The following is a 12127-nucleotide window of genomic DNA, read 5'->3' as shown; positions in this document are numbered from 1 at the left end:
ACAAGACTTCAAGGGAAAGGAGAGGAGTAGCACCTAATTATTTTACTGTGGAGCAGAGGGTTAACTGTAATTATGGGATCAGTTCTGAGAGTTTCACTGAGAAGGGTTTGTGCAGTTAAAAACACTCAGCTAAAGGCCACTCTCAAACCAAAACATTCCTATGGGAGAAACTCCCCGCCTTACCCAAGCTTCCCACCAAGTGGCCCAGTGTTAGGTGATATTTATGGCCTCTGTGTAAGACGTGTGATGGGAAATCCTGGATTCAGCCTCTGCTTGGCTGCCAAGTAGCTGACTGTATACCACGGACGTTGTCCGTGTCTAGCTGTAGGCTGTCAGGCCAGTACTTCGGGTGCTTCCTATTAAGATGGGCTTCCGTGAGATACAGGTCTGCCCCAGCAGAGCCCCCCGAACATCTCTAACTTCCCTTTGGAGATGTTGTTATCCTGCCAGCTCCCATCACTTTTTTCATCAGACTTTATAAGAGAAGCTTTTGTTCTTATCTCCACTTTTTTAAAAAAAGATTTATTTATTTGAGAGAGTGAGCATGAGCGGGGGATGGGGAGGGCAGTGGGAGAGGGTAAGAATCTCAAGCAGGCGCCATGCTGAGCACAGAGCCTGACACAGGGCTTGGTTCCAGGACCCTGAGATCATGACCTGAGCTGGAACCTTAACACCTGAGTAGATGCCCCTTTCATCTCCACTTCTGCATACTGGGGACTTTGCCAGGAGGAGAGTGTTGAGGTGTGCTAGATGTACCTGAAAAGGGAGGCAGGGGATCTGCTCATTGCTCTGGTTCTGTGCCAGGGACGAGAGCTCCACGCCACCTGCATACAGTGGTGAGGTAATGTCCTGTCACTGCATATCGTGTGTGGGTTCTGTGATGATTCAGCCAGAACCCTGTTCCGGACAGAGGAAATGTCGACCTGTTGTGTGACATTAGAGAAGGATGCGCCAGGCTACATTTATGCCATCCTGTCGACATGCCGACGTGTGAGAAAGAGGATTTCTTCTTTTAGAGCAAAACTTGTCCTTCAGCAGAGCCACCCATGGAGCAATTTCTATGAAACACAGTTATCTTTTCCAATTAAAGCCGTTCTAAAAACAAGAATGAATAGAAATTATAACTTTTTTGTGGTAAGACTAAAATTTTATATTAAATTCTGGTGAGTTTATTTTTAAAATGATTAATGGAATATATTGAAAAGGCTTTTGTTGGATCCAAACAAGAACAGCCTCCCTTTTTAGAAAAGATGAAGGCATAGTTTTGTAGTTTAGTCTTTCATTGGATTAATTGGTGTTCAAATAACCTGATATGGGGAACAGTATTCTTTTCTTTTCCTTTGTTATGTTTTAAGGAAAATACATCATTACAGAAGAATTTGGGAAACTAGATCTAAAAAATCAGTATTGTCACTACATTAAATTTTGCATATTCTTTTCAAGTTTTTCTTCTATCATTTATATTTCTGGCACACTTGCTATGATAGAATACATGAAATTTTTTATTCTTTTTTTTTTTGCTTAATTGAGAAAATGTAAATTACTGACTTACTGTGTTACTCATAGGAGAATTTGATTAACATGAACTCACTATTAGCTGCAATTGAAAAAAAGGACAAGATGATTCTTCCTCTCCAAACATAAAATTCGTAGTGGAGATTTATAACTTTCTCATTAACAACAGAATCTCTGTGTCCTGTATCTTTAGCCCCATACAAAAATGGAAGTTGGAAATTTGGGAAATACTGTGTTGATCATAAGTTTGAGGATGATGTCTATAAAGTTGGGGTAAAAAGTTTAACTTCGTGATCTTGTGACTGACTTTTGCTTTTTGTTTTTGTTTTGCTTTGTTTTTGTATCAGAGATGATTGTTGACCATCAGATTGAGACAGGCCTATTGAAACCTGACCTTAAGGATAAGGTGACCTACACTTTGCTCCGGAGGCACCGGCATCAAACCAAGAAATCTAACCTTCGCTCCCTGGCTGACATTGGGAAGACAGTCTCTAGTGCAAGTCGGATGTTTACCAACCCTGATAATGGTAATGCAGGGCCAAACAGCTGCCAGGTTCTCCTACCTTTCTCTCTCACCTTTACTCCATCTCGTGTCATTTGTCCTTTCTACCCCTCTCCATGTTCTTTCCTCAAGTTCATATGCCACAGCCATTTCCTAACGAGACTTTTATCCAGCTGGGCAGGTCTGCGGTCCTGTTGGAAAGATTTCAGCAGTTGCTAAGGCTGCAGATGTCAAGATGCCTCGCTGGCTCCCGTATACGTCTAGTCTGATTGAGATGGTCTGGTACTACCACTGTGATGAAACAACTGAATATTTCAGATGAGTCATCAAACTCAGAGATTTTTGAGTCTATCAAGGAACATGCTTTTGACTTGCGGGTGTGTCAGAATTAGGAGGGTAGATTGAGATACGATAAATGCTCTGAATTCTAGTATCATAAAGGGTTTGCTAGGTATGTGAGATGGTGTCTACTCTATAAATCATTATTTATCCAAGTAAGGCTCAATACTACATTTATTACTTAATAAAGTCTATGCCTATTAAAAACAAAGAAAAAGGATCATATGCTCTTCTGTTATATGATAATGATGGTTAGATGTGAGAATAATTATTCAAGGTGGAATACTACCCCATTATATAGTAATAGGAAAGGTTCTGTGTGTATTTATACTCTGTTGCATTCAGCAGAATTTTCTATAAAGTATCTATCTTTTGTATCATTGTCTTTGTTTCAAAAACATCTCATGGCTGTGTATAATCTGAGAAGGGGAGAAGTTTATTTCCAGGAAGTATGAAAGATAAAAGCATAGGGAAATTGTTGCAAACATTGGGCTGGTAGAACCAGGTCTCTCTCATCCCACCTTGATCTTTTTTAGTACTAAGAGAAATGAGTAGATAAGGGAGCATCTAATTCATTGTCTTCCTCTGTACTTTCAGAATAGGGTAAAATATTTTGCCATGGGAAATGTGGACTAAATGAATTGTATCAACTGAATTCTAACTTAACCACTCCATTTCTGGAAATCGAGTTTTCTGACTTAATATTAAAACTAATGGTTGGCTGGAAGAGAGCTTACTGTTAGCAAACTTTCTCTGGCGTATTTTTGAACCATTCCATTATTGTACTTTCTTAATGAGTGTCTAGTCATTAAGTAGAACCAAATGAAAGGTTCAGTTTTATTGAATGACTTATACATTGATTTAACTGCTACCATAAATTTTTTAAAAAGCAAAACAAGTTATAAATAAGTACTTAAATCAGAAGTGCTCTTTATAAAAAACAGTCACAAAAAGAAGAATCTAATCTAGACTATTCCTACTATAGTTGCTATCTTTACCTGCCATATTGCTGCTGACTGGAAATGTTTTATTTTTTGTGTATGTCTTTTGCTTCTTTCTTTCTTTTTTTTCAATTATATTTTTGAAGAGTTTAATGGCTGGAAATGTTATGGGATGAACAATGGGTTATAACTGATGTCACAAATACTTCATTTTAAAAGGGGCCCTGTTTTTAAAATTATGGCAACTAAAGTAAAAGTCTTGTCTTTCATGTATTTTTTTTTTCTTATCCTCTTCTTCATTTAAATGAAATTCCATGATTTGGAGATTAATATTTTTTTTTATCCTGAAGTTGGTACTTACCACAAAAGAAGCAAGAAGGTGCATTGTTTTCAAGTATTACTATATTTGCAAATTCGAGTATTGCTGTATTTGCAAAGAGAAGTGGAATGAATATGGCAGAGTCAGGGTGCTTTCCACCAGTGTGGTCTGAACTCCCTTTTCTTGAAGTGGAGACAGAGTAGAAACTAAGAACAAGTGGATCTTGAGGACAGTATTTTGTGTTTTAGGAGAAAGTATTGGGATATGGAATACAACTGATATGTTGATATCATCCATCATCCAGTCTTTTATCCTAACAGATCTTTGTACTTCAGAGCAAAGTTGAAATTGCCTTTGTCATTCGCCTTTCACTTGTGAAATGTTACATACGCTGGGCGGAAGGCAAGTAGGGAGCACGATCAGTTCTTCCTTTCCAGCTCTTCAGCTGATCAGCTTATACCCTGATGCGTGGAACATGATTAGCCTTTTAAAACATGTTATTATTGGCCTTTGTGTGACCTAACTCCTTTTAAATATCCAGAGGCAAGATTTGACATTCAGAGATTCTATAGTAATGACTTTCATGTACCTTTAAGGTGTGTTATTATAAATTATCAGATGGCAAATTTTGGGTTTTCTAAAAGTGCTTTTTCTTAACTTGAAAGTTTATACAGTTATTTTTATATGTTAGGGCTTAATTTGATTATCTTTAACAACTATGAGATGTCGTCAGAATAAATTTCTAAAACAAAGAACTATGTAGCTGTGGCTACTGTTTTAATAAATGAGAATCTTACATCTATTGATGTTGGAGCTAGATTCTTATACTGTAACCCCATGTAAAAACTAGATAAACTTAGTTACTTCAGTCTTCTATTGTAGGTGAGAAAATAGATGTTGTTTGCTTTAGTTATGATAGCAACAGTGCAATTAATAGCTGAAATTTATGGAGATACTTTAGAATTGGAATTTTTTTCATTTCCAAGTGGTATGCTGGAGCTAGTTCTGTCTACTCACAACAACCAATCAGGAATTTTGTAAACCAGTTGTTTAAACACAGCTACCATTAAAAGTTAAATTATGTACACATACCATTAAATAATGATATTAAAAACAAAGGTAATTTCTCAAAATTCATCATTTCTTATTTATTTTATTGCACTCTACTGGAGTTTACACTCTTTGAGTTGTTAACATCTGTTGTGTTCGTATGGTAGAAATACAACAAAATGGTGTTCAGTTAGTCACCTCCTTCCCAACTCTGTGACCAGTGACTTCATTTTGGTAACTTGATGTAGGACATGGTGATAGCACTTACACTATGGAAATCAGCAAATTCAAATCAGAACCTGATTTATTGTTTTTGTCACTTGTCTATAGGCTTTACAAAGTGATGGAGAAAAATGTTGATAGTGTGGATTAACTTTAAGTGTGTAGTGTCAATGGCCATTGCCTAGTCAGCTTGAGCTCTTAACAAATTACCATAGACTGGGTGGCTTAAACAACAGGCATTTATTTCTCATGGTTCTGGAGTCACAAGGGAAGTCCAAGATCAAGGTGCCACAGATTTGGTTCTTGATGAGGGCCCTCTTCCTGGCTTGTAGATGGATGTCTTTTCATTGTATCTTCACATGGCAGAGGGAAATCTATCCTCTTTCTCTTCCCTCCTTTGAGAAGGGCATTAATCCCATTCATGAAGGCTCTGTCCTCATGACCTAAGTTCCTCCCAAAAGCCCCACCACCTACTATCATATTGGATGGGAGAGTTAGGATTTCAACATAGGAATATTGGGACGATACAAACATTCAGTCCAAAACAGCTTTTAAAATGCAAAGAACACAAAGAATCCTGTAAATGCTTGGCCCGGTATTCAAAAACTATTATCCAGGTTTAGCAAAGGAGTCACCCACATCATTGAGGAATGAGTGAAGTCTGACATATGTCTTCATGGTTTCACTTTTGTCCTACTTGTTAACATATATGATAATGGATGTTCAACAAGAATATTGAGTTGCAACTGTGTTTGGTTGCCAGTTGCAACCCTAAGTTGGCTATTGCTGAAAGAGTTCGGTAAAAACTAACCAAGAATCAACTGACTATATGTAATTTACAATAGAGTATTATACATATTATTATTACTTGTATATGTGCTGCCTGTCCATTATATCAATAAAAATGACTACACACAGAAGTGCACATGAGCACACGTGTGCACACACACATGCTTTTTCCCTGGAGAGCTGGTTTTCTCAAACATTTAGCAGTACGCCCACTAACAGCCCACTACTGTCTCTCCACAGCTAAAGATTAACTCTTATTTTTTAGGGTCCTGATGTAGCTTTGTGTTTAAGATAATTTAGTGTTTTTAAAAAGAATTGGAAAACATTTTTATTTGTAATAAATCAGGAAAGAATCAGGCTGCTTCCAAGGTGTTAATTATTGTGAAATTACTACTTGTCTGAGACATCTGTGAGTTCTGATGGACATGTGTTCCAGGTACTAAATTTTAGGCAAGTGCTATAATTTCATAATATATTGATTGAGGTATTTCTGTGGGGTTAGTGTTAGGTTTTCATTTCCTCTGGTGTTCGATTTCCCTTCACCCACGCTTTTTCTTACTATTACTTTAGCTTGAGCCATATGAAATTGCCATTTTGTAGGTAACATAAAGTTGACTGTCAGAAATTTCATACAGCTCTACTTAATAATTTGGTTTGAGATACTTAGAAAATCTACATTATTATAGTTTACTATGAAAGAATAACCAGTAAGCCTAGGAACATTCCTTGGTAGTATTTGAAAATCAAGTAAGATGTATTTCATTTGCTCTTTATTAGAAAGAAAAAATAAAGTTTATACTTAATTGGTATGTATTCAAAATATTTAGTGTGATGTTTATGACAAGGTTACCTGATCAATGTCTTAAAGAATCATGGTTTGTATAATGATCTGATTTTTAAAAAACATCACTTACCATTTAAATGGGTACTTTTGAAATGTGGTGTCTAAGCTTATAAGAGATGAATGAGACCTGACTTAAGGATGAAGACCTACTAGGTACCTTAATTCGGGAATTCAGCTTGCACCACCTTTGTGTAAATTTGGTCAATTATCAGTTTGTCTCCCTGTTCTCCCTCCCCTCCCGCCGCCCCCAGCGTCTTCATTATTTTTACCCCTAGACTATCATAGAAACCTGTTTCTTACCCTCCATTGTCTGTAAATGCACATGCCCTTTCTTAAAGTGACTTTGGTTATCCAGTTAAACCTAGACTATGAATTTCATTTTTTTCCCAGTCCAATTTCATAACCCCATTTTTCTTTAGTTTTTTTTTTTTTAATAAAAAGTTAGAAAGGTATTTTAGTATGTAGTTCCCTGTCTGTAAAACAGAGATAATGAAAATTAAATGAGATAATATATGTAAAATGTTTAAAGTGGTGACTGGCACATAGTAATTGGTTACTCCACAAAGTACAATTAAGAAAAAAAAATCTCATATTGAGTAAGAGTGGTTTCTGGAATGATATTTGCTCTGTAGCTTATTATTTGGGAAAAGACTCATGGATACAGTGCTGAGTTATCTCCTCTGCCCTTTGGTATTGATAGCTAATCCCAAATGGGATGTAAGAGAGAAGGAAGCCCTTTCCTATTACAGTCCCTTACAGAGAGTCTTTCTCCCTCATTCATTTTACTCTTTGCTAAATGACTGTCAGGGAAACCCTAAACCACACTGAGAATCCAAGTCTTGCTAAAGCTGCTCCAGCAGGTAGGTGAGGGGTGGGAGAAGGTGGCAACTCCAGGACTAGGGCTGCTGGCTCTGGCGCCTCACATGGCTTCCTCCATGTTTTTCCTGTCTGCGCTGTGGCCTTGATATCGACAGAGATCCAGGGCTTGTTCCTCATTGAGCCTCTGGGTTTTATCTTCAGTTTGCCACTTTTTTTTTTTCCTGTCAGATGTGAGAACTGTGATCTGCTTGCTCCCACCCCTTGGTGCCATCACTTACTTTCTCCCTGGACTCCTCTCTTCACTGTGGCTTACCAGGCTGCTTCCTCTCACACTGCTTCTTCTGACAGAAGCACACAGCACCTTTAGATGTTTAAAAAAGTGTCCTCTAGTGCTGTTACCTACAGTTCTGGAGACTGTGGTTGGCAACAAAGAACAGACAATGGAAAGAAATCAATTTTTTTTGTTGTTGTTGTTAACAGTAATTCTCAGCCCCCTTGAAATGGAAGTGGGATTAGCTAGGCTCTTGCTGCTTTGGATCTGATTTGAGATTAGGCGTATTCAAGCTATTTGGTTTGGCTGTTAGATGAAGCTGCCTAGATACTGGCAGGCAGAAGATCTGGCCCAGACCACGGCCAGGTTTGGCAGCTTTCTCGGTTCCTTTAGAAATTCTTTGCTTTTTGTCTGGGTTTTGGATTCTGGTTTATCCCAATTGTTTCTGGTTGGGTTGTTCTACTTGGTAGCTCCCCTTTCCCTGTACCCTTGAATTCAGACCTGGTCCCTGAATCAATGGGTAACACAGGCATTTCTTTAACTTCCCTCAGAGGTTCTGTTCCTTTGAAGCAGGCTGTCATGTTTCTCCAGTTCTGAGACGGGTCAGTCAACATTTTCTTTCTCAGGCTCACATCACCTTAAAATGAGAGTCCTCTTCCCAGGTGCTTTTCTGCATACAACCAGCTCTCTCCCAAATCCAACAGCACATATCCATCCGTTTTGTTCAGGGCTCTAATTCTGCGTTCATTTGCACAGCACAGATGAATGTCCTGGCCAGAACCCAGTGAATGATCAAGCTCTTCTCAGCCTCAGTTTAAACGAACCAATCCATGGGAAGCCTGGGTGACTCAGTGGGTTAAGCCGCCGCCGTCGGCTCAGGTTATAATCCCAGGGTCCTGCGATTGAGTCCCGCATCGGGCTCCTTGCTCGGCAGGGAGCCTGCTTCTCTCTCACCTCTGCCTGCCTCTCTGCCTTCTTGTGTGCTCTCTCTCTCTCTAAAAAAACAAACAAACAAACAAACAAAAAACCACAAACCAATCCATGGAAAGTTTCTAGAAGAGTACCTCAATATACCTTCATAAGAGTAACTTAATAATAGTAGTATTTCTAATTCATCTATCAGATACCACTCATTTCTTTTCTCTTCCCTAGGCAAGTGACTGATCTTCCGGATTTATAGTGTTCAGATCTTTAAATAAACAATAACACATTTTTTCCTAGGAAGCTTTTTCACCCAAGTGTTCGTTAGTCTGTTCTGCTGTTTATGGCAATGAAAAGTCAGGCTTAAGAGATATAATACAAGTGAGTATTTCATTTTTGACATTAAAGTCCTACTTTATAGTCTTCTTCTTGGAGACATGAGCCATCTTTTCTGAAGTCTTCATACTAGTCCTGGACGAATACTTACTAGTAGTGCTATTTTGAGCAATTTACATAATATCTTTGGGCCTTATTCTTTAAATCTGTAAATAAAGGTAGTAGTGTCTTATCCTTTTCATACAACCAGGAGTAGATGAGATCTTTTTGTGCAAAGTTCTTAAGAATCATAATGTGAGATACCACTGTAAGGAATGGCTATTCAGAAATACTTAAAGGAGCAGATTTAATGCCTTTTACATTTAAAACTGAGGACAGGCTCAATTCACCACCATTATTTTGTACTCTGTTATTTTTTGTGCCTCAATTTTTTTTCCCTCCTACTACTCCATAAATGAAAACATTCTTGGAGTTTTATTTTTAAAGCCGTGTTGCTTTCATTATCAATTTTAGAGATGCCAAGTAATACATAATGAGGTGTCACTTGGGGGCTTTCTAATATTTGCAATTAGCGTATGAAGATTGAGCAATATGTCTGAGCAAGGACAGTTGTTAGCTATTAATAAATAATATATGTATAACAGGATGTTATCATGAAATAAACATATTTTTGAGTTTTATGAGTTGCTGATCCACAGCAGGGTCTCTGATGGAGTAAAGGAATGGAATGATTCTCTGTGCCATACCCTATCACATACGGAAAAGTGATGTACTCAAAGGGCCTTTAGCTGATTTGCTGCTGCCACACGGGAAGTTGTCGTCTCAGAGATCCTTGATAGAGATGCATTTGCAAAGTCTTTTTTTTCCCCAGCTTCATCTTTCTCTAAGAGCAGATAGGAGAGTAGGTGTAGATCTGGGACCACGTCCTGTCCTCTTTATAAAAGACAGACAGAAGAGGAAAGGGAAGGACAGGAAGATGTGAAAAAGGAGGGAAGGTGATGAGGAGATGTGAGCACTGTGAACTCCTTACCTTGTCTTCCCAAAAGAAAGAAGAGGGAATAAAATTAATGTCTGCCAAGAATAATTAAGCAAGCTGCATCTACTCAAGCCTAGTTTCGGCACAAATAACAAAGGTCAAAAAGGAGATCTGTTCAGGTGTATGAACCTGATAGCTTAAAAATCACATTTTGAATTTAAAGTTGAATTAAATTAGGCCAGCATTTCTGTCTTTGATGTTTCCCAACACCCTTCAGGATGCTGAGCAAAGGAAACGTCATTCCATTCCATCAGTGATAGTAGTGGCCCCAGCGACAATAGTATCTCCTGTTCATTGAACCCTCATTATGCACCGGGCGTTGTCCTCCAGGATGTTTCTAACGTATATATATATGATCATTGCTTCTTGGCCTTTTGGCTAAGATCAAGTCTAATGTATATATCATTATTTCTATTTGCATAGGAAAAGCCTGAGCTCAGAAATATAATTTGCCCAAGCATAAAAATATGGAGGAACCTAGCGTGTTTAATAACAATGTGCTGATTAAACTACAAAGGGCAATGAGCGTCCTTAACCATAATTTATTTCCCACACATCAGTTGAGCCCAGGTCTTTTTGTGTAATAATGTGATGTTGAAGGGATCTAGAAGTCAGTCTATGCCTAGGCAGGAATATGCTCCAAATGTGGCAGTTGGATATCTTTATTGACTCTCTAAATGGAGATTTCTAGGCAACATTTCATGTGTACACAGGTGACATGCAGCTATATTCTTGGGTTAAACTTTTTGATTAAGTAATTGTGGAACGCGTAATACATGCTCAATGACTCCTTTAAAAAATTATTCAAATTCCAGTTAACATACAGTTTAATATTAGTTTCAGGATGACTATTTGAACATAGAACTTCGTAATCCTAAAAGAGTGCTAAAACTTTAACATGAGTAAAATTTATTTTTTTCTTAATGGGATTGTTAAAAACGCATTTTGCTGGAGAGTTTTTTGTTTTTTTTTTTTTTTTGCCTGATTTAAGTAGGGATACCCTCACTTGAACTGATTAGGATTGATGGTTTTGGACAAGTTGATCTCAAGGGTAACATAAATCATTAAAAAAATTCTCACCACCACACCTTTTTCTACAGTGTAGATATTGGAAACCATTACTCTGAAATCTTTAAAGCTGTAGATCTTTCAATCTTTCCTCATCAAGTCACGATAATATAAGCCAATTTCTACCTTGTTTATGCCTAGAGTCAAGCAAAAATGATTTAGAAGAGAATATATAAGATAATAGCAAAGCTAAGTTGTTTATTTTGAAGCTTAAGTGTAGAAGAGGTACAATGAAACCATTATCTGGAAAAGGCGTACATAATATGTCATTACTGTGGTATAAATATAGAAAGTTCCGCTCCAACTTTGGGAACGACTTTTCAAAATTCTGTCTTTGAAGTAAATTTTTGAAGAGAAAAGAACGCAACATAAAAGGGTTACGGAGTTTGTATCTCTTCCTGCACAGAAGTACACAGAGGGTCCAACAAATCAAAATGTTGGAATTTGCCAACATAAGTAATGGATGCTGTGAGCCTCCCAGTTTTCATGAGAGTAAGCAGCCAGATGGCTCCAATCAGCTTTGCTAAAACACAGGTGCCAAGTCTCTATGGGCAGTTTCATTTTTCATGCCTGTCTTTGGAGCCAGGTTCTTTGCTGCTGTGTGCCAGGCTCTTCCACTGCCCCCTTGATGGTGCTGCTCAGCATCAGTGGAGGCTATGCGTATGCAAAAGGGCGTTTCCAGCGTTAGCTCCCCACAGACAACACACTGACATCTTGGGAGCAGTTGAGGAGAGAGAAGTTGTTGGGGAAGTTAGTTATCAGCACCTGAGTTTCAGACCAGCTGCCTCTCTCTTGCACTCACTTGAGGGGCGAGCCCTGGTATCAGCGTTGAAAGTTGGGTAGCTTCACTCTGCTCAGAAGGTGAAGGATGTGGAGGTTCTTGTGGGCTTACTTTGCACTCGTGATCCCTGTCAGTTTTCTTTGACCTGAACTTTCAGCCGGTCCTCACTCAGGCCTAGGTAAATGGCTGGAGTTTTCCCCCACCTCTCGTGTCCTTTAGCTAAGTTGGCTGGAATATTGGCTCTTGAAGCAGATCACTCAGTTGTCAAAAGGAATAGGAGGTGAGACTTGGTCAGTGTGATATTATGTGTTTCTAATTGCCTCCTTCTCGACAAAAGCAATTTTGGAATAATCTCAACTGATTCATTTCCCTTT

General features: G+C 38.3%; 1 protein-coding gene across 2 annotated transcripts in view; it reads left to right on the top strand.

Moving 5' to 3' along the window:
• Positions 1 to 12127, top strand: part of SLC4A4 (solute carrier family 4 member 4) — a 353934-nt gene that overhangs the window by 151798 nt on the left and 190009 nt on the right. For both annotated transcript variants that reach the window (XM_045987257.1, XM_045987268.1), the window contains one exon: positions 1863 to 2042. In XM_045987257.1, the coding sequence (XP_045843213.1) occupies positions 1863 to 2042 (180 nt within the window). The remainder of the gene's footprint in view (positions 1 to 1862; positions 2043 to 12127) is intronic.

This window comes from Meles meles, chromosome 2 (assembly GCF_922984935.1).
Source record: "Meles meles chromosome 2, mMelMel3.1 paternal haplotype, whole genome shotgun sequence".
NCBI lineage: Eukaryota > Metazoa > Chordata > Mammalia > Carnivora > Mustelidae > Meles > Meles meles.
This window is presented reverse-complemented; position numbering and strand designations above follow the sequence as displayed.